The sequence below is a fragment of the Camelina sativa genome, chromosome 17, assembly GCF_030686135.1.
Source record: "Camelina sativa cultivar CO46 ecotype springtype chromosome 17, ASM3068613v1".
In the NCBI taxonomy this organism is placed as follows: Eukaryota; Viridiplantae; Streptophyta; class Magnoliopsida; order Brassicales; family Brassicaceae; genus Camelina; species Camelina sativa.
The window spans coordinates 28212634-28234801 of record NC_141896.1 but is presented as its reverse complement, the minus strand read 5'-3'; the positions used below and the strand labels follow the sequence as shown (position 1 = coordinate 28234801).

The following is a 22168-nucleotide window of genomic DNA, read 5'->3' as shown; positions in this document are numbered from 1 at the left end:
GCTATTGTTTTTATTTGGTGGTGTAAGAGGAGAAACTAGAAGATTCAGCTACTGTAACTTCAACCATGGGTCTCAAAGTTAACGGCCTAACGGGTAAAAGAATGAGGAAGCAAGTGGTTAACTAAGGTGGAATTAATGACTACAACATGTAGCTAGAGTTTAATGTAGAATTGGGTCATCTTATTTAGTATAGTTTACTTCTCAAGGAAACTTGCTTTGTTTCTCAAAAATAATGATGTTAGTAATATGAACTAATGCTTATATTTTTCAGAGTTTGACAATTTTTCAGAGTTTCTCAAAAATAATAATGTCAGTAGTATAAGCTAATGCTTATATTCTTCAGAGTGTGAAAATTTTTTCAGAGACATACAAATTGCAAATCGAAAGTTAGCCACATAGATGTTGTTTCATATATTAGGATGACCTTCATGAACTTCAAGAACATCTTCATAAACATTTTGAAAACCATCATAAACTTAGAGAAATATGTATTTAAATATCTTCATTTATCTTTTATCCCATGTATCACAAATTATTACATTAAAATGGGTAATATATGATATATTACTCCACTAGTAATGGGTAATGTATCACACATATCTTCTTCTTTTTTCTCTCAATGAAAGCCTTCATGAAATTTGTGAATTCCTTCCTAAATATCTAGCAATCCTTCTTAATTTTCAAGTTTTCCTTCCAGAATTTGAATTTATGTTTCTACAATCTCGTGTAAGTGATAATGAAGCCAAAAAGTATTTAGTGTTATGTGATTCTGAAATTCATCCTTTAGTTTTAATGAAGGTCCTCCTGAAATTTAAGAAATCTTTCATGAAGTTCATGGAATCCTTCCTGAATTAAAGAGAACTTGTATCAAACTCAATCACAGTTACCTCAAAAACTATTAACTTGTCTCTAATAGAAACCTTTGACATTCTTATAGTGCAGAAACATCAGAAAAGTACCAAAACAATATAAAAATATTTTACAACCATCATAGATGTCTAACAACAAATATACATGATAGGTGGACCACACTCTTTTATTGATTTCATCATGGCTATAAAATCTTCTAAGTCTTCGGTATGCAAGCATGCTTCACAGGACTTCTCCAAAACATTGTTGAGATTAAAAACATTTGGTGCTGCATGTTGGACGTGATGTTGGATGTAGTAAAGCAGGTTTGTTTGCAATATATTTTATCATCTCGGCTAAGGTCTCGTTTATCTCCGCAAAACCATCAACAATAGCTAACTATTGCATTCTGTAAAAAAATAGACAAAATTCCCAAATATTTTAGTGTGTCTTAAGTAACAAAGCAAAACTAGCACACATGGTCAACTCATAACAATTAAAACAGAATATGCAAACAAACACTTGATATTCAAAGAACTCAACCTAGTTAGTTTACTCATTCTTGTTGTGTCTAGATCATCAAAGCAGTAAATTTTTGAGAAGCTTAAAATGAATATGATATTAATTAAGATTCACAAGCAATCTAAGAGAAGCTAAAGGTTAATTAACAAAGGAGAGTCTGAAATAGATGAATCGAAGACTAACTAATCAAAGCATAGTCTATACTTATGTTTTTTATGAAGATCGTAATGAAGTTCAAATAATCTTTCCTGAATTTCGTGAAATCCTTCATGAATTCTTTCAAAAATCTCAGTGGGTGATAATATTAACAATTGAATATCCGGTGATGCAGCAATAAGTTTTTGAACCTGATTATTACAGAATTAAAGCACATTTGAATACGTCTGTTTCAGCTATAAAATAAACAAATATTCACTGAAACATAGGAGAAGTTTCTGTATGACTTTACCTTAATCAGTCTGTGTAACTCAAATAGTTGAACCGCAAATACTCTTTGTTGACTGTAATGAGAAACAGAGTCACGTCAAGAAGATGAACCGTTAAAGAAAAGATATAGTTTCTATTGAAGACGAGATAGGGAAAAAGAAACAAGCATAAATAGCTAATCAGCAATGACAGAAAAGCAAAGCAATACGTCCATGGACACGTTAGGCATAGATAACCAGAACACTTTCAACAAAAATAGATATAAATATCTAAATTGAAGATTCATGATGCAAGGGATGGATTTGTTGAAATCTAGCTTACCGTGCAGCTTAATGTGAATCTCAGATATTTAACAAAAGTACAAAACGCAAGAAAAAAAAGCTTGTTAACGTTGGTCATGAACCCTGAAACCTTACCATAGCTAAGAGAACATTAAACCTTAAATCTGAGTTATGGAGTCTAAACTCCATAGAAACTCTGTAGTTCACAACCACACTAAGGATCCTCTTAAGCAATAGCAAGAAGCAACTATAATTTTGCATCGTTGTAAGACTCAAAACTAGCTTTATGTATGGTTAACTAAAATTTAGATCCCGTAATTCTCAGAAAAACATTCCCCTACCAGCTGGTTCAACCCCTTGAATGACAAGTAGGGAAAATGTCCAAGATGACAGTGCAGAATTAAAGTAATACCAAACCGAGGCAGGGACATGTTCCAACAACCAGATGCAAAGAAGACATAGTATAAAGCCATGAAGTCTCTCGGCGGGCACCTTGCACAATGTATGTCAACAGAGAATGTCCCTCCATGCTATAACATTATCCAACATGTTAAATGCGTTAATATGCTACCACGGGCTCTTAGACTAAACATATTATAAGACCGTTTTAGAAGGAGTCAGTGGCCTCTCCACTATATAACCATCACTTCTCAACTAAAAACTAAACTAAACTTAACGAATCTAGTACTCCTTAAATCTACTGAACATAGAAAATGTGGAAAAGAAGCTACGCAGTTTGGAAATTAAGAGACCCAAATCACAAATCATCCAATCTACTGAAATTCCGAACTTTTGAAAATGAGAAAGGGAAGTTAATCACAACATAGGTTTCAATCGGACAAAGCAATAACACTTAAGAATCGAATCCAGAATCGAGCTTCACATCGAGCATCCAGAATATTGATCTTATCTTGAGTTTAAAATCTGAGATTGAAAAGCGTTACATCAAGAAAGAAGCGTCGGTGGCATCATCTCCGATTTCATTTGTTGCATCATTCCTCAAAATCAAAGCTTTGCCTCTCTCTCCTTGCTTCTTCCCCATACGTACACCTGTTGCTCTGTCTCCTTTTTCTCCGAGCCTCTCTGATTCAACTGGAATTTTTAAGGTTTTGTGCATAGACGATTGATGTGTTTTCCCCTTCCTTTTAATTTTATTTTTTATTTATTTATTTAGGTAATTTTCCCCAAAATTAAAATTGTGCTTTATTTGGAATAATTAAGACTGTATGCTAGTTTTGGAACAAAAACTTAGGCTGCGAATGGATGTACAAAATTGAAAAAATTGGTTGAACAAAATTGGGCTGAATAATATTTAACTCATTCATCTCCAAAATAGTGGTTGAACAAGTTGAAGATTTTTGTTGTAGGATTAGTTTATTTTTTCAACTTTTTGGGTTGAACGGGCTGAATAGTTTTTTTCAACATCTTCAATCTTTACAATGCAAATAGTGAAAATTGGTTGAATTATTTTTTTCAACCTGTTCAATCTATTCAATCGTGCAACCATTTGCACCCTTAAGTTGGTGCTATTTTTCAGAATCTCATTAAAATCACTACTCAAACTCTCACTAAATTGAGTAAAAAACTAAAATGAACTCAAAAATGAATTATATCAAATTAATTTTGAAAAAAAAACCAAGGAAAATTGAGACATCATAAGAAAAAATTGAGTATTTTTAATAATAATTCTTGTATCCCCTTTATAATAAAACGGAAGTACACAACATTGTTTTGTGGATTATATAATTTTAATAAGTTGGTTACAAATAGGTTATATATTAATTGATAGATTAATTGGTTACAAGTTAAATAGTGGGTGCAACTTTAATTTATTTCCGAAAATCTTTGTAACAACTCGTCCCGTGGACCCCACTAGCCTCACTGCTAGCCCACTAGCCTCACTGCTAGCCGCCCAAATGGACCCCAAGCTAGCCCTGCAGGGCATCGATCCTAACCTATCACTGTGGATATCCCAATCCACCAGTAGGTTATTGGTGTGCCAGGCGTTCCTCGAACCCTGGTCCCCACCCTTTAACAACCTTCCCACAGGATAAGTTGCCACCAATTGACCTGCAGCTCAATTGGTGACAGCTTGTCCTGTGGGAAGGTTGTTAAAAGGTGAGAACCAGGGTTTGAGGAACGCCTGACGCACCAATAACCTACTGATGGATGTGTTCCACAGTGATGAGTTAGGATCGATGCCTTGCAGGGCCAGCTTGGGGTCCGTTGGGGCAGCTAGCAGTGAGGCTAGTGGGCTAGCAGTGAGGCTAGTGGGGTTCACGGGACGCATTGTTACAATTTTAAAGGGAATATTCTAAATAATCATTTGATATCATCTAACTTACCATATTAATTTCTTTTATTAAATTATTCATCCATATTAAAATCTTTTGATATCTAACTTAACATATTAATTTATTAATTATCATTATACTTCAATTATTTTTATATATGAGTATATTTTGTGAAAAAAATAAATTATCATATTATTAATTATAATTAAAAAATAGTTTTATTTCCAGATATACTATAAGTTGAATTTTTAAAAACAAATATAAATTATTATATCTATAAAATATTCAAGCTTTAGTAATATTATTTTTTAAAAATAATATCTATTGAATTAAAAATTTTACTGAGTAACGGGTCAAAATTTGAATATTTAAATTCAATTTCATATTTTTTGTTGAATTTTATAATTTTATATAATATAATAAACTTTAAATAATTTATTTTGAAATATTTTTAAAATATTGAAACTTGATATAAAAGTTAGAAACTATAAACACTCTAAAATGATTTGTTATAGCAATGTCAATAATATGTCACTATAATATGAAAGAATTTCAAAAAATCAAGTATATTAAAACAAAAAGTATAACAATATATTAAATTACTTATAATATAATAACTCGCTTTTTAAAAACTAAATTTACAAAATTATGTCTTCTAATAATATTCAAGTCATGATATAAAATATACATTGTTGAAATAACTTCACATACATAAACTAATACAACATATTGAAATTTTATTTTAAAATATAGATATACAAAATTTTGTATAAAATAAAATTTAACCAGTGTTACAGCATAAGTAATTATATAGAATCATTAACAATATAAAACTTACAAAATAAATGTCTTTTATAAACCATCATATTTAGCATATAATTTTATTACATAATATTTTATCAAAAAAATATTTAATAACAATCACATAAATTATATTTTATAGAAAATTTACTATATAAATAAAATGAATTTCAACCCGTGGTCTAGCACGGATCTAGTTTTTATTTTGTATCACACTTTGTTTGAATTTGAATAAATAAAATTTCCAAATGGTTAATCATATAAAGTCGAATGTTATATACATTACATGCCTAGACCTGAACCTCAGTACGACAGTTTGGGGACAGAACCGTGATTTGTGTTTACTTAAAGGATCTTTATATGTTAAACTGGGTTTTTAGATTCTCCTAAAGTAAAAGTAAGACATTTGAGACCGAACACACACAAAAAAAAAAAAAACCTCGTTAAACAGTCTGCAGCGAAATCCGAAAAAAACTTGAATCGGAACTGAATTAGGTATCGTCGTCCATCGAGATGCGTTCGTTGGAGTTAATGATTTGTTGGATCTCGTTTCTAACGTTATCAGTCTCACTCTCTGCTTCTTCGGATGATCAATTCACCGTAGACGGAACAGTACTCGAACTCACCGATTCCAATTTCGACTCGGCGATTTCAACTTTCGATTGCATCTTTGTTGATTTCTATGCTCCATGGTGTGGTCACTGCAAGCGTCTTAACCCTCAGGTCTTTTTTTTTTTTTTTTTTTTTTTTTTTTTTTAATTTAAGCTCTCTGCTTTAGTACTACGATTGCTTAGTCGAATTTTTAGGTTTAAGATTGGTTAAATTCAACTTTAGATCTATCTGAATTTTAGTTGTATAGATCCAATTTTTAGTTGTGTAGCTTTTTGGATTGAATCTAGAAACCATTATGGTACTGTTCAATGGCTTCAGTTTTTGTTGCTTACTTATGTTCTGTTTTATTTATTGATCTGTGTTTGCAGTTAGATGCAGCTGCTCCTATTCTTGCTAAACTGAAGAAGCCTATCATCATTGCGAAGCTGAATGCTGATAAGTACTCCCGTCTCGCTCGGAAGCTTGAGATCGAGTATGTGTATACTTCTTCATATGTGTTCTTCTATTTATTTATTTATTATTTTTTTTTTTTTGAGTTTTGAGACTTTCCTAGAGTTCTGCAATCACTTTATCAAATTGCTTTGATTCGGGAGTCTGAAAAGTTTCGATTTTTCGGTTTATATTTGCTGATGATCTATTGCTTTAACTCAGGAGTCTCTGATCTATTGCTTTAAGCAGCAGCACTGTTGGTTTATCATGTTTAAGTCTTATTTGGCTGATTTGCCTTTCTTTTGCGCAGTGCATTCCCGACTCTCATGCTCTATAACCATGGAGTTCCAATGGAGTACTATGGACCAAGGAAAGCAGATTTGCTCGTCCGTTATTTGAAGAAGTTTGTTGCTCCAGATGTTGCAGTTCTTGAGTCAGACTCAGCCGTCAAGGAGTTTGTTGAAGATGCTGGGACTTTCTTCCCTGTGTTTATCGGGTTTGGTTTGAATGAATCGTTGATATCAGGATTAGGTGCCAAGTACAAGAAGAAGGCATGGTTTGCTGTTGCAAAGGATGCTTCAGAAGATGTAATGGTTTCCTATGATTTCGATAAGGCTCCTGCTTTAGTTGCGAAACATCCATCGTACGATGAGCATAGCGTCTTCTATGGTCCATTTGAAGGTCAGTCTTTATTTCTTTTGGTGATCTTAAGGAGTAACGTCATGTATCCTCCTAGTAAACTAGTGCTGAGAACTTTATAATAGTAAATAGATTGACTGTATAATTTTCGTTTGCAGATGGATTCTTGGAGGAGTTTGTGAAACAAAGTTTCCTTCCTTTGATTCTGCCAATTAACCAGGACACCCTGAAGCTGCTGAAGGACGATGAGAGAAAGATTGTCTTGACAATTGTGGAAGATGAAACTCACGAAAGCTTAGGGAAACTGACCAAAGCACTGAGAGCAGCTGCTCATGCAAACCGTGACCTTGTTTTTGGCTACGTTGGTGTGGAGCAGTTTGAAGAGTTTGCAGACTCGTTTCATGTTGACAAGAAGACAAATCTGCCGAAGATTGTTGTATGGGATGGGGATGAGGAGTATGATCAGGTAACAAAATTGGTTTTAGGACTTGAATGACAAGTCAATTGTAGTTAAATCTCTGTATTAATAATATACGATATGCAGGTGACTGGCATAGAGACCATTAGCCAAGAGGAAGATCAGTTGAGTCAAGTCTCTCGGTTTCTAGAGGGATATAGAGAAGGAAGAACAGAGAAGAAGAAATTCAAAGGACCATCTTTGATGGGATTCATTAACTCAATGATTGGGATCAGGTCAGTGTACGTCATTGTGTTCTTGGTTGCCGTCATTATGATGCTACGGAGCCTCGGTCAAGTGGATGAGCCTGCTGCAGCCCACGAAAGAGTTCATCAGACCACTAGTGTCCCTGAAGGTGAAACCAGTGAGCATACGGCCAGTGACAAAAAAGAGGACTAGTTTTGCTACAACTTGAATGTGGTATGTTTTTCTTTTACACTTTAAGCTAACTTGAATAGTTTACAGTCTTTTTTATTTTGTTTTCCGAGCATTTTTATGTTTCACCCTATCTACACACAATTATTCCTTTTTAGTTATGAATCATTTTGGCCCTCTAATTGCCATATGCATTAGTTCTTGGTGCTAGATACTGATTTTGCGTTTACCAATCAAGCAGTTACTACACAACTACGTAAGTAACAAAGTTAACTCAGTGGTACCGATTTACAAAGACGCATCACATATGCTCACTTTTCAAATTCACTCATGTCATGTTCCATACACAATAAAGCAGGTAAAAAATAAGGCCAAACAGGTTTCACTCTGTATTTACAACCTGGTTGCGACACGGTATCACATTGCAACTTTGAGGAAATCTTGGTGGGAGTCTATTGAGTCTTGCAGAGTGACACAGCTCTTGTTAAAATGGTTTATTAGCTTCTATGGTTTAGTTAAGCAGCCTCCTGGAAGAGAATTAGCAGAGGCAAAAAGAGAGAGACCTGAACAAACTCACTCTGGTGAGGGAAATGCTCAAGCATACTTGACGACCAAACCTAGCTTGGTGGTGTATTGACCGGGCTTGTTATGTTTGTAAATCTTTTGGAAAAGGCGATTCTGAGATCTTGTGCGTGGCACATAGGAACTGCGTGTGGCTGCGGTGCAGTGGAACGAGAGAGAGACTCTTGTCTCATGCTCAGGCTAGGCGAAAGTAGAGGTGTCTGTTCTGATGCGGGTGGATCACCCTTTGCTACTCTTGCATCATGTTTACAAACCGGACAAAAAGATCTCCAATGACCGAGCCAAGAATCGATACACAAAGCATGGAATTCTAAAGTCCAAAATAAGACAACAAACCACTTTAAGCGTATGTGAACAAACAGAATCAATTAGAACCCTCTTTAAAGAGAACAAAATGGACTTACTGTGTTGGCAAGGGGAAAATCGGTATTTTCATACCCCAGCTAAAGGGGTATGTTGAATTCCTACCCCAATTTTACCAATGAGCAAATCCATACATTAACTTAAATAAAATTCAAATTCACTAATCCAACTTGTAAAACGGTGTTGAATCATACACAAGCCGTAACGGTGTTAATAGACCGTTAATGACTGCTTAAGTGGAAGCCACGTAAAAAACGGCGTCGTTTTGAAAAACAAAAGAAACAGCTTCTGTGACTCAAAACGACGTTGTTTAACGCTTCTTCTTCTCTTTTTCTTCATTCCCGACTCGAGTTATTTTGCTCCATCCCGACTCTCGTTTCTTCTCTTCTTTTCACCCATAAATTGTTGAAAAGAACCAAACTGCTAATTGAATCAAACATCAACTTCACCTAGCTGTCAAAGATGTGACCTTTTAAGACAGATTCGAGCTTAAAAGCTTAAACCAGATTCGATGGTTGAAACTTGAAAAAGACAAAACTTTAACAACCAGTAAAGATTAGACCGTGGAGAAGTGAGGCATTACACAATAGGGAATCAAGCTAACTAATGGGGTTGGGGTTGACTAAAAGATTCCTAATTTCATCGATCTAACGCATTCGATTTTGACTCAACAAAGAGAGTTGCTGAAGATTGTACCTGAAGTTGAGAAACTAGCCAAAGGCCATTAGGGGCCAGAAGTAGAGCGGAGGCGGCCAGGAGAGAGAAGCGATAGAGAAGAGAGAGAAGAGTTTAGCAGCCTTGAGGACGTGAGATACACGCGCCATCATCGTTGATGGGTCTCTTCCTCGGCCACAGAGATTGACCCATGACTGAGGATTCGTCCACAGCCACCAGTAGAACGAAAATGGCAACAGAACTCCGATCCTGGCCACTATTCCCATTTCTTCGCTTTACGTTTGTTTCGTTTCCGACAAAATCTGAGTCTCGTTGGTTGAACTTGAATCAATTGACCAATTGATTCTTCAGCCGTTACGAATTGTGTATAGAAAATGCTTCTTCAGCCGTTAACGATAATTGTTGCTAATTAAATCAATTGACCAATTGATTTTGATATATGGGTGAAAAGAACAGAAGAAACGAGAGTCGGGATGGAGCAAAATAACTCGAGTCGGGAATGAAGAAAAAGGGAAGAAGAAGCGTTAAACGACGTCGTTTTGAGATAGAGAAGCTGTTTCTTTTGTTTCTCAAAACGACGTCGTTTCTTACGTGGCTTCCACGTAAACAGTTGTTAACGGTTTATTAACACCGTTACGGCTTGTGTATGATTCAACACCGTTTTACAAGTTGGAGTAGTGAATTTGAATTTTATTTAAGTTAATGTATGGATTTGCTCATTAGTAAAGTTGGGGTAGAAATTCAACATACCCCCTTAGCTGGGGTATGAAAATACCAATTTTCCCAAGGTAGGATCCTAAGTTTGTCGCCAAGACAATAATCATCAATGCATATAGCACAAGTAATCGAAGTCAAACCAAGTTCAAAAACACCTAAAAACACTTCAGTCGGTATTACCAAACTACAAGGTATGCGAGAAAATCCTTGGCCGCCGCCACGGGATAAAGGCGTCACATGAAGACGCCTACGGACAAAGAAAAAAGTGGCGAGAACAACAGACACGATGAACAAAGATATGAAAGTGACAACCATGATTGACCATGATGAAGTCCTGAACCCCGGGATGAGCCAAAGCTCCATCTCGCTTCGACCTGCATACTCTTTGAGTACTTCTCCTGACGCTCTTGTAACAAGCACGCCATGTATATGCACACCAGATGAATTTCCTCCCACTACATATTGTTTTTTACCAAGATTATAAAAACCAAACCAGCCATCGTATTAACATGACTTATATACTTAAATGTGCTTACTATGTACTAAGAGCTCATCGTATGCATCGTTATAGACAATAGCAGCTTTGTATCCAGCTTCCTGCGCCTTTCTAACTTTTTCCTCAAAACTACAGCCACCACGAACAATCAATACATAAGAGGGCCTAAACTTAGATCCTTTTTCAGCTGTGTTCGTTAAACCCGAGCATGCATCAATAGGATCTGCAGCGTACAACAATCCGCATTCCACCGAACTTCCAATAATCGGAGCTGAGAACTTTTCAATCAATACGGTACGCCACTACACAAAAAATAGACATATTGTATCACTTAAATCCCCTATATAATAAAATAAATCCCCTATATAATAAAATGGAAGTACACAACATTATTTTGTAGACTATATAATTTTAATAAGTTTGTTACAAATAGGTTATAGATTAAAATTTATATTATTTGTATAGTCTAGATTTATTGTTTCTAAAAATCTTAAAAGAATATTCTAAAGAATCATCATCTAACTTACCATATTAATTTTCTTTATTAAATTATTCATCAAATAAAATCTTTTGATATCTAATTTAACATATTAATTTGTTAATTATCATTATACTTCACCTCTCATTTTTATATATGAGTCTATTTTGTGAAACAAATAAATTATCATATTATTTATTATAATTAAAAAATAGTTTTATTTCCGAATATACCATAAGTTGAATTTTTAAAAACAAATATAAATGATTCAATCTATAAAATATTCAAGTTTTCTTAATATTATTCTTTAAAAATAATATCTATTGAATTAAAAAAATTACTGAGTAACGGGTCAAAATTCGAATATTTAAATTCAATTTCATACTTTTTTTTGTTGAACTTTATAATTTTATATAATATAAAAAACTTTAAACAATTTATTTTGAAATATTTTTAAAATATTGAAACTTGATATTAAAGTTAGAAACTATAAACACTCTAAATTGGTTTGTTATAGCAATGTCAATAATGTCACTATAATATGAAAGAATTTGAAAAATCCAAGTATATTAAAACAAAAAGTATAACAATGTATTAAATTACTCATAGTATAATAACTTGCTTTTTAAAAACCAACTTCACAAAATTATGTCTTATAATGACATTCAAGTTATACATTATTGAAATAACTTCACGTACATAAACTAATACAACATATTAAAAATTTATTTTAATAGAAAATATACAAAATTTTGTATAAAATAAATTTAATCAGTGTTATAGCACAAGTACTTATCTAAAATCATTAACAATATAAAACTTACAAAATTAGTGTTTTCTTCAAGTCATCATATTTAGCATATAATTTTATTATATAATATTTTATCCAAAAAAACTTTTAAAAACAATCACATAAATTATATTTTATATAAAAATTACAATATAAATAAAATGAATTATATAAAAATGAATTTGACAAAAAAAAAGGAATTTTAACCCTGCTCTAGCACGGATCTTAATCTAGTAAGTGATATTATTTCAAATTACTTTTCAATAGTTGATATAAAAATTAGGAAAAATGTTTGCCAGCTACGCCAAGTAATGGCCAACACATAGCCACACATACAAACAATATAAATGTTTTGTTAGCTACATGAACTATCCTTATTACATAAGGACATGCATAAACAAACATGAGTTATGTGTACAACACCATAACCATCTAATTCCGATGATTTGTTTACCGGAATCCGGTGTTGACCGGCATTGACCAATGTTGACCGGTGTTGACCAAAAAATTAAAAATTTTATTTATTTTTTACAAAAAACAAAAGTTAAAAAAATTACATAACTTTACTAAAAATTATATAATAAATTTTTACTACAAAAATAATACAACAAATATACATTTTCCTTTTATAAATTCAAAATTTGGTTTTTAATTTTATACCATATCATTTGTATACCCTATTATATTTTATTATGTAGCATGTTATTAAATATTTTTATATAACAAATATTTAAAAAATAATGGTAAATCAAAGGTTAAATATATAGCAAGGTGCAATATACTTTGACAAAAAAAACAAATTAGACTAAATTATAAAAAGTCTATGAACATTTTTAAGCCAAAAGATTTTAAGAAAAGATTATATGTCTCATCATTTGTTATATATCATATTATATTTGTTATATAAAAGGAAATTTTTGTATATAACAAAATTTTACTACAAAGTATTATAACAAATATACATTTTCCTTTTGTATATAACAAATATAATATGGTACATAACAAATATACATTTCCCTTTTGTATATAATAAATATAATATGGTATACAATTTAAAACTAACTTTTGGATTTACAAAAAGAAAATGTATATATGTTATACTATTTTGTAGTAAAATTTTATTATATAATCTTTTAGTAAACTTATGTAATTATTTTGTTGATTTTTGTTCTTTATGAAAAAAAAAATTTGGTCAACACCGGTCAATATCGGTCAACGCCGGTCAATACCGGTAAACACTAGATTCCGGCAAAGAAAGTATCAGAATTAGATGGTTATGGTGTTGTACACATAACTCATGTTTGTTTATGCATGTCCGTATGTAATGACAATAGTTCGTGTAGTTACTAAAACATTTATATTGTTTGTATGTGTGGCGATGTGTTGGCATATACTTGACGTAGCTGGCAATCATTTTTCCTAAAAATTATAATTTTACATAAGTAACAATAATCGATATTATTATTGATTCATTTCATTATAATTGATGCAAATATAAATCATTTATATCACTTTCAGAATACTGACACAAAATATATAATTCTACTTCACTTAATAATTGATGTATTTATTAATTTATATTAACATCACTTAGAAAAATGATCCAAAAATTACATCATTTTAAAAATGATGCTAATCAAATTATATGTCAAATTAATATATTAATTGAACTAAAAGAAATAAAAAAGAATAATATGTTGCTTTTTAATCGGCTAAAACTAAAATTCAAATTGACAACACACAAAAAAAACAATAAAAAAAAAAACAGAATAACCTATATCCCACATCGACTGTATCAAGAAAAAGTTCTCAATATTGCTCCTATATATTCTCTCACTTAGTTGTACATCTTTAATTGGATAACAACTATTTGTGTGGGTCCCATCATAAATACAGTACAGATAATATAGGTAAATTATGAAATCTCAGTTCTCTTGAGAGAAACTTCTCTTTAGAAAAGATTAGCAAAAAAAAACTCTCTCGAGAAAATCTCTCTCTCGTGTCTATGGAGACTGGTCTTTAGGGTTTGGATTGGATTTGGATTTGCTCTTGTTTGGGTTGGATGAGGGCGGATCTCCCCTTGAGATTCTGTTGGTTTGTTTGGGTCGTACTCGGTTTTGATTTTGTGGATTCGCGATGGAGATTTGGGCAGATTGGGTTTCGTATCTTGGGGTTTTGTCGATTCACTTCGGTCCCATGGAGTGTGCGACGGGGGCTTAATTCAAGACATGAAGGATCTCGTCTTAGCGGTAATCTCGGGATTTTTGGTGGAAATTGGTTTGACCGGGAATGGATTCGGGGATTAAGGGGTTCTGTTGTACGGATTCTCTTGGATTCTCAATTTACAGAGAGGGGTTTGTCTCGGGCTTCAGTTCAGGGGCGTGATTCTAGGGTTTTAAGAGGCGGATATGGTGGGATGGAGATGTATTCCAGCTTTGAGGATCCGGATTTATGTCTTGTTGCGATTGGGTCTTATGTGACGAACTATAAACACCTCTCACGGGTTGAGTTCAGTTCTCATCATTCTTTCCAGTCTCGAGTTATTTGGGTTCCTTTGCAGTGTCATATACCTTTGTTCTTTTCTTTCGGTTTCTTGGGTTTTTTTCTGTTTTCCAGAGCAAGCTATGTCTCAGAGTGGTCTGTTGCTTCATGGTACGGCTGGGAGTTCCTCAGGGTCTGGGAGTAAGCTGAAGATCAAGGTCGCACACTTTGACAACACTGCTTTGATCGAGGGGTATGCTAAAACTTTGATTGGGCGATGCATGAATCCAGCTATGCAGGATATGAAGACTTTGCTGTTCATGCTTCCCCGGATATGGAAGATGGAGGAGAGAGTTGTTGGGGTTGATCTTGGCTTAGGGCGTTTTCAGTTTGATTTTGACCAAGAGGAGGACATCCAGGATGTTCTGAAGATGGAACCCTACCACTTTGACCATTGGATGCTCTCTTTGGTCAGATGGGAGCCGGTTGTGGATCCGCGATACCCCTGTCTCATCAAATTCTGGGTTCGTGTGATGGGTGTCCCTTTGCATTTCTGGGCAGATGAAAGCTTTCGGACCATTGGAGCTGATTTGGGAGAGGTGCAAGAGGTTGATCTGGATAATGGTCGGGTGAAGGTGTTATTGAACGGTTTCAAACCTCTGATCTTTGAAGCCTCTGTTGAGTTTCATAGCGGTGAGGAGACGACTATCTCTCTGAGATATGAACGTTTGTATGGTTACTGTCGGCGATGTCACAGTCTGTGTCATGACGTGAGCCGTTGCCCATTGCTTGGTGATAAGGGGAAACAACGCCTTGAGGATGGTTTTGATTCTCGATCCGTGGATAAGTTACAGAGCTACAAGGGTGCGACAGTGAATGGTGGGGTTCAGGGTAATGGTTCGGGTGTGAGTGGTGCTGGTTCAGGGGCGTCTATTCAGGGCTCTTCTCATGGGAATGGGCGTGGTGTGGGACATCAGGCTGGGCATTATCGAGCTTATCAGGGCTCGGGTAGCAAGTGGAGAAAGACTAAAAAAATTTCTTCTTCTGCGGATGAGAGTTTGGTGAAGAAGGACATACCTGTGGTTCCACCTTCTACAACAACATCTCAGGTGGTTGGTTCAGCGAGTGGTGCAGCTCAAATCCCCACTACCATTGAGGGCATTAACCTTTCTCCAACTGAGCAGAAGATGCTTGATGATCTTCTGGGTCCTCAAGGGGATGTGTATGTGGCTGCGGATGATGCCTTGGTGGTTTCAGCGCAGGGGCCTGAAAAAAAGGTGTGTAAGAATCTGTTTCCCAGTGTACCAGCCTCAGGGACCATGGAGTTGTCACAATAAGAGGTTCTTTTCTCTGAGGATCTTGGTAATTTGTTGGGGCAAGAGTTTTCGTCTAGGGGTGAGAATGACTTGAGCTTTATGGATACTATCATGGAGGAGCAAGGTGGGGTGTCCAAGGGGTCTTCCCAAGAGGATATTGCTTTAACAGATGAGAGAGAGGTTGATGAGGGCTCTGCTGGGGTGGTTCTTACGGATCAAGCTTCGAGTGAAGAGGTTAATGTTGGTGAGGAAGTTGTCTCTGAGGCTGTTGGTGGTATTGTGCCTCCGGTATCGGCCAGAGTGGTGAAGCAGAAGGGTTCTCTTCCGGGTGCAAGTACAAAGAAAAGGAACATGGTTTCCTTGACATCTCCGCGTAAGAAGGCGGTTGCCAAAGGGGGTGGACTGACTGGGAAAGTCGGTTCTCACCAAGGAAGAAAGCCTCCAACTCACCCAGCTTAATTTATGTGTGTTTTACGACGAGGGCAGCATGGTGGTGATGAGCAAGCCTTGGTCTGGGCTTCGGTGTGCTTTTTGGTTTATCCTGTTTTGTTTTCTTTGAATAAGGCACCAGTGGTTATTCCGCATGGTTGTAGTTTTGTTTTGGTTTGGTTGTTATTTTTCTTCTGTTTCATTCTGGGTTGTGCCCTTTGTTTCTTATGTATTCAAGCAATAAAACCTTCCTGTTCGCCCTTAATTTGGTTTACTGAATTACTGTTATACATGTCTCGGTATTGGGATAATTATGGGATGTGTCGTATTTTTATTTTGAGGTTTCGGTGTGAATCAGGATATGGGCCCTTATCGGGCCTTTTTCTTTGTCTCATGACAGTTTCGTTCCTTGGGCCTTTTATGGATAAATTAGTCTCGAGTTTCTGGTTTTTAATATCTTCGGTGGGTTATATTTTTCTTCAACCTTCTCATCCCATTTCCGCTGTTATTTTAAATCTTGCTTCTTTTCATATTACTATGGGTTTTTCTGGTGTGCACTTTTTTGACAGGCTTGGTACAACGGTTTATTTCTGGTACTTGTCATGGTATCCTTTTCCAGAGGGTGGGAGAAGGAAACCTCGGGGTTTCTCATACCCATTTTGTTAAAAGTTTTTATGAATATAATAAGTTAGAATTGTCAAGGCCTGGGTAACAAGGCCACTATTGGACATCTCAGGGATTTATGGTCTAACCATCGGCCTGATTTTTTATTTCTTATGGAGACGAAACAATCATATTTTTTTGTTGAGAAATTTGTGGGACACTTTGGGTATAAAAATTTAAAAACAATTGAACCTATTGGGTGTAGTGGGGGTCTGGCCCTCTTTTATAATCAAGCTGATTTTCAGGTAAATGTTTTATTTGAGTCTAATCGGTTAATTGATATTGAAGCGGTTTTCAAAGGACGGATAATATACTTAACTTTTATTTATGGTGATCCAGTCCCTAAGAACAGAGATTTGGTTTGGGAACGTCTTGTACGGATTAGTACTACTCGTTCCTCTCCATGGTTTGTGGTTGGGGATTTTAATGAGCTGAGAGGGAATCATGAGAAGCGTGGGGGGAAGTTACGTCATCCTTCCTCCTTCCTCTCTTTTAATGGTATGATCCAGGACTGTGGTTTTTTGGAGTTCCCCTATCTTGGGGACTGTTTGTCCAGGAGGGGCTGATGGGATAAAAAACCTATTCGCTGTCGTTTGGATAGAGCTTTAGGGAATGAGGATTGGCATGATTTGTTCCCAGATACTGTGACTGAATATTTGCTGATGATAGCATCCGATCATAAGCCACTCTTGGTTAATACCGGCGCTGGATTGGTAAGTCAGGGTTGATGGATGCGATTAATTCGGGATGGGAGGGGCTTCGGACCAGGGACCAGGTTCTTTCGTGGAAAAAATTGGGAATTGCAGACGGGAAATCTCCCAGTGGCGCAAGGCACAAGTTCCTTTTGGTAGGGAAACCATTGAGGATTTGAAAAGACAATTAGAGGTCGCTCTGGAGGATGATACTGTTCCTCCTGATGTTATCTCAGATTTACAGAATAGGTTGCGCCAGGCCTATGGGGATGAGGAAATTCATTGGTATCAGAAGAGTCGGAGTAAGTGGATGCGATTAGGAGATCAGAATACAAAATATTTTCATGCCCAAACAAAGCAAAGACGTGCTCGCAATCGGATTACTGGCTTGTTTTCTAAGGACAATGTCTGGTCAACTGAGGATGGGGACATTTGTCACACGGCAGTATCATATTTCGAGGAATTGTTTACATCAACAAATCCGGACAACTTTGAGGAGATTTTAAGGGAGGTAATTCCGGTAATTACTGATGAGGAGAATGAGCGGCTTATAGGTCCGGTAACAGAGGCCGAAGTAAAGTCAGCTTTGTTTATGATGCACCTGGATAAAGCCCCAGGCCCGGACGGGATGACTGCTCTGTTTTTCCAGAAAGCTTGGGAATAGTGAAAAGGGACGTAGTGGCTTTGGTTAATAGGTTTTTTGTGGAGGGGATTTTTGAAAAGGATATGAATCGTACTCATCTTTGTCTTATTCCAAAGGTGGCAAAGCCTACTAGGATGGCAGAAATGCGTCCGATTAGTCTATGTAATGTGGGATATAAAATCATCTCGAAAATACTGTGTCAGCGGCTTAAGAGGGTTTTACCTGGTCTTATCTCTGAGACCCAATCGACCTTTGTTCCCGGCCAGTTGATCTCAGATAATATACTTATTGCACAAGAGATGTTTCACAGTTTACGTACTAACCCGTCTTGTAAGACGAAATTTATGGCCATAAAAACAGACATGATTAAGGCTTACCAAAGTTTTCTCTTTTGTTTGTGAACGACTTCAGAGTCGCACGAATGGTTGGACGGCAAATTTGCTTTCGAAAGGGGGGAAAGAAGTAATAATTAAATCTGTAGCTACTGCTGTGCCGACCTTCGTGATGTCTTGTTTTCGGATCCCTAAAACAATCACATCCAAACTTACTAGTGCGGTGGCGAATTTTTGGTGGAGTTCTAATGGACAATCAGGGGGAATGCATTGGCTTGCTTGGGAAAAATTATGCGTTAGTAAACAGCTAGGTGGTCTTGGATTTAGGAATGTGGATGATTTTAATACAGCCTTGCTGGCTAAACAGCTTTGGCGATTAATTGATGCTCCGGATTCCCTGTTTGCCAGGGTTTTTAAAAGTAGGTACTATAGGAATACGCATCCGTTGGATCCAATTAGGTCTTACTCCCCATCGTATGGGTGGAGGAGTATTTGTTCCGCTCGCTCTCTGGTTAACAAAGGACTTATTAAATGGGTTGGCTTCAGGGACACCATTTCCATATTGTCTGATCCTTGGGTGCCAGCTCAATTCCCGAGACCAGCTTTAAGTAGGGGCCTGGTAAAGGACCTCTCCCTTCAAATGACTCATTTAATTGATCGTCAGACTAATTCTTGGCGGATGGACATGCTCTATGAGCATTTTGCTCCAGACGATGTGGCTTTGATCCAGGCTATACCTCTAGGTGGTAATCAGAGGGTCGACCTATTCGGTTGGCATTTTACGAAAACAGGGCGGTATATAGTCAAATCGGGCTACCACACAGCACGTTTTGATGAAAAGCGAACTTTTAAGCCCTGTGGTTCTGGGCCGGAAATTACCCCCTCCTAGCTAGCGTTTGGAGGGTCCGTTGCCCTCCTAAAATTCAACATTTTATGTGGCAAGTCCTAACTGGATGCATTTCGGTTTCGGCTAACCTGGGGCGTCGAGGTATTGCATGTGACATTGGATGTGTTCGTTGTGGATCGGATGAGGAGACAATAAATCATGCAATTTTTGTCTACCCTCCTGCTCATCAGGTATGGGCTTTGGCCCATGTCCTGGTGGGCCCACTCTCCTTTCCGATGGAATCGGTGTATGCAAATGTGGACCACTTCTTAGGGCAGCAAAATCCAGGGGCAAATATTGTGGCCTTTCTTTGGCTTATGTGGTATATTTGGAAAGCCCGGAATGTACGAGTTTTTGAAAATATTGTGGAGAAACCGGAGGATATTGTTAGGATTGCAGAAGGAGAAGCTACAGGGTGGCAGAAGGCACAACTCGAGGAGGATATCGGTATCTCTGTTTCATTCCCTGTAGGTATATCGGTTCCGGCGGCTACAACCTCACTTCCAACTGAGTTCTCGGGTTACTGCTACTTTATAGATGGTTCCTGGAAAGCAGGAGACCAATTTGCAGGCGCTGGATGGTGTTGTACCTCACTACAGGCTGCGTCGCCGTTGATGGGCGCTAGGAGTTTTCGACGAAGTCTATCTCCATTACATGCCGAAGCTGAAGCTTTCCTGTGGGCGATGCAGTGCATGATTGGCCATGATTTCCGGGACGTGTCTTTCTATACGGACTGTGCAGATTTGGTGAAGATGGTGTCTTCTTCTTCTAACTGGCCAGCTTTCTCGACGTACTTGGACGACATCACGATGGATAGGGAAGAATTTTCTTCTTTCTCTTTATCTTATATTTCAAGAAAAGCTAATGTAACTGCGGACTCTTTGGCACGCCAAGCGCGTACCTCTCCGCATCATGTTCTGTTTGTAGACAAATTTTCTTCCCATTGGCTCGTTTGAGCTGATCTTTTGTAATTATGAAATGAATATATAAACAAATATGATTAAAATATAAATAATTAAGTATTATATTAAAGAAAAAATTATATTCATATAATTTATTATATTATTGATTTCAACATCAGTTTTCTGAAATGATATAAATATTTAACATTAGTTTTGATAAATGATGCAAATATTTTATATCAATTTAGTAAAAATGATGTAAGACTTGCAACATTTTTTAGAAGTGATGTAAATGAACATCAATTCTAATAACTGAAGCAAATATTTGTTTCAATTGATGTAAATCATTTACTTAAGTGATGCAATATATTTTTGATCATTTAAACCTAATACAAATATAAAATATAAATGATGTAAAACCATTTTTGTTTTGTAGTGCGTAGAACGAATTATATTCTTCAAATTATCCAAAGCAGAAAGGGTGAGAGAGAGATATACTTACTGAAACTTGCTTCGACATCATCAAAGGAGAGAATTGTGTTTTTCCCGATCAACAAAACTTTCGACGAAGCCAGCTGCAATATTACCCACAGAGACAGGATTATGATCCAACTACGGCTCATGTTGTACTGTACGTACCCTAGGGTTTTAATCCAACTCGAACGAATAAATCACTACTGGCCAAATCAACAACATGCAAAGTCAAAACTATATATTGTATAGAGAGAAAACTGGAAAAGATTAATTAGGGATACAAAACAAGGGAAGAGATGCACAGTTGCACACCCATAGACTTCCATTGGTAAATTTTCTTTCATTTACTTAGTATAATAATACCATGTGTTTCACCATTAATATGTTTTAATCAAATATTATATATACTAAGTATATTTAGTCAACTCGACCCCGTACATCGTGGGAAATTGCAAAAATGTGCCGTCAAATTCACATGTTTATTTTAGAATAGTACTAGTATTACTTTTTTACTAAAGCTTCTATTGATATTTGTAATAATCTGTCCCATGGACTCCACTAACCTCACTGCTAGCCCACTAGCCTCACTGCTAGTCGCCCTAACGAATCCCAAGCTGCTCCTGCAGGGCATCGATCATAGCCCATCACTATGGATATCCAAATCCACCAGTAGGTTATTGGTGTGCCAGGTGTTTCTCGAACCCTGGTTTCCACCTTTTAACAATCTTCCCACGGGACAAGATGTCACCAATTGATCTGCAGATAAGTCTAATGGAGTAGTTTAGACAATTTTTTACAATGTGTCTTTTTTCTTAGAATTGATATGTGTCTTTTTTCTTTTTATGATCAACAGAATTGATATTTGTCTATGTTTTAAATTCAAAGAGAAACAACTTTAGCATTTTCAACTTAAAAAATCTCCATAAGCAAATACTGACTTTCTCTCTCTTAACACCACTCTTATCTTTTAGAGAGAGAAAGGAGATTTCCGGTGAACACCGGACTTTTTGTTTTTTCTTTCCGACAAGCTTGACTCTGTTGTGCTGTGTCGGATGTATATATTTCCATCTTAGCTATTATAGTTATTATTTATTAAGCTAAGATTGGATTTTAGATTTTGTTTTTGTTTTTCTTCTTCTTTCTACAGGAACTTCAATCAGATCCCGCAAAAGAAAGATTGGTTTAGCCATCGGCTTAACTTATCTCAAGATGGAGTAATATCTTCGCTAACAAATTCTTCGTTGATGAATAACGGAGTAGACCTCAGATTAGGTCTAAAGGCGGAGCTTCTGTCTCAGATTTAGTTGTAAGTCGGAAAAAATCTGAAAATTTTCAAGAATTCCAATCTTGCGGACGAATCAGTAGAAGAAGTTAGCGATGGTGGATCTGAAGTCCGGCGATGGAGCTGAGCCTGGTCGTGGATCTGGTCGGTTACGATCGTGTCAAATCTCCTCCTTCTCACGTGTGGACACATGTGCACACATGGCACTTTAATCTGTTATTCTTATCTTGAATTGGGTAGGATAAGTGGGCTTAATTTTAAACGAAGTTGTAAATGTTGGGG

General features: G+C 36.2%; 4 protein-coding genes, 1 long non-coding RNA gene and 1 pseudogene across 13 annotated transcripts; 4 read left to right on the top strand and 2 right to left on the bottom strand.

Annotated features, from left to right (window-relative positions):
• Positions 1 to 883: 883 nt before the first annotated feature.
• Positions 884 to 3254, bottom strand: LOC104757864 (uncharacterized). 6 transcript variants are annotated; one of them, XR_015587621.1, is made up of 5 exons: positions 3023 to 3236; positions 2571 to 2608; positions 1820 to 1871; positions 1623 to 1718; positions 1204 to 1261 (listed from the first exon to the last, which is right to left on the bottom strand). It is a non-coding gene; the product is annotated as an uncharacterized LOC104757864 (long non-coding RNA). The 6 variants fall into 6 exon arrangements; XR_015587622.1 differs by lacking the exon at positions 1623 to 1718 and having other exon boundaries at positions 884 to 1258; positions 2491 to 2608; positions 3023 to 3254; XR_015587620.1 differs by lacking the exon at positions 1623 to 1718 and having other exon boundaries at positions 884 to 1258; positions 3023 to 3234.
• Positions 3255 to 5463: 2209 nt separating this feature from the next.
• On the top strand, positions 5464 to 20981 carry LOC104757865 (protein disulfide-isomerase 5-2). 4 transcript variants are annotated; one of them, XM_087495169.1, is made up of 6 exons: positions 5464 to 5896; positions 6154 to 6257; positions 6525 to 6895; positions 7012 to 7319; positions 7398 to 7730; positions 20567 to 20981. In XM_087495169.1, the coding sequence occupies exons 1-5, from the start codon at positions 5687 to 5689 to the stop codon at positions 7707 to 7709; spliced, it is 1305 nt and encodes a 434-aa protein (XP_087351295.1). In that variant the 5' UTR covers positions 5464 to 5686; the 3' UTR covers positions 7710 to 7730; positions 20567 to 20981. The 4 variants fall into 4 exon arrangements, with proteins under 4 accessions (XP_087351295.1, XP_087351297.1, XP_087351296.1 ...); XM_087495171.1 differs by lacking the exon at positions 20567 to 20981 and adding an exon at positions 10654 to 10892; XM_087495170.1 differs by lacking the exon at positions 20567 to 20981 and adding an exon at positions 7884 to 7937.
• Positions 10047 to 12191, bottom strand: LOC147924412 (receptor homology region, transmembrane domain- and RING domain-containing protein 6 pseudogene; annotated as a pseudogene).
• On the top strand, positions 13302 to 16304 carry LOC147924411 (uncharacterized). The gene has a single exon (XM_087495172.1). It carries the CDS (start codon positions 14411 to 14413, stop codon positions 15602 to 15604), a length of 1194 nt encoding a protein of 397 aa, XP_087351298.1. The 5' UTR covers positions 13302 to 14410; the 3' UTR covers positions 15605 to 16304.
• Positions 15695 to 18031, top strand: LOC147924410 (uncharacterized). The gene is made up of 5 exons (XM_087496759.1): positions 15695 to 16001; positions 16582 to 16655; positions 16921 to 17221; positions 17315 to 17388; positions 17444 to 18031. The coding sequence occupies exons 1-5, from the start codon at positions 15695 to 15697 to the stop codon at positions 18029 to 18031; spliced, it is 1344 nt and encodes a 447-aa protein (XP_087352885.1).
• Positions 19276 to 20184, top strand: LOC147924409 (uncharacterized). The gene has a single exon (XM_087496758.1). It carries the CDS (start codon positions 19276 to 19278, stop codon positions 20182 to 20184), a length of 909 nt encoding a protein of 302 aa, XP_087352884.1.
• Positions 20982 to 22168: the final 1187 nt, after the last annotated feature.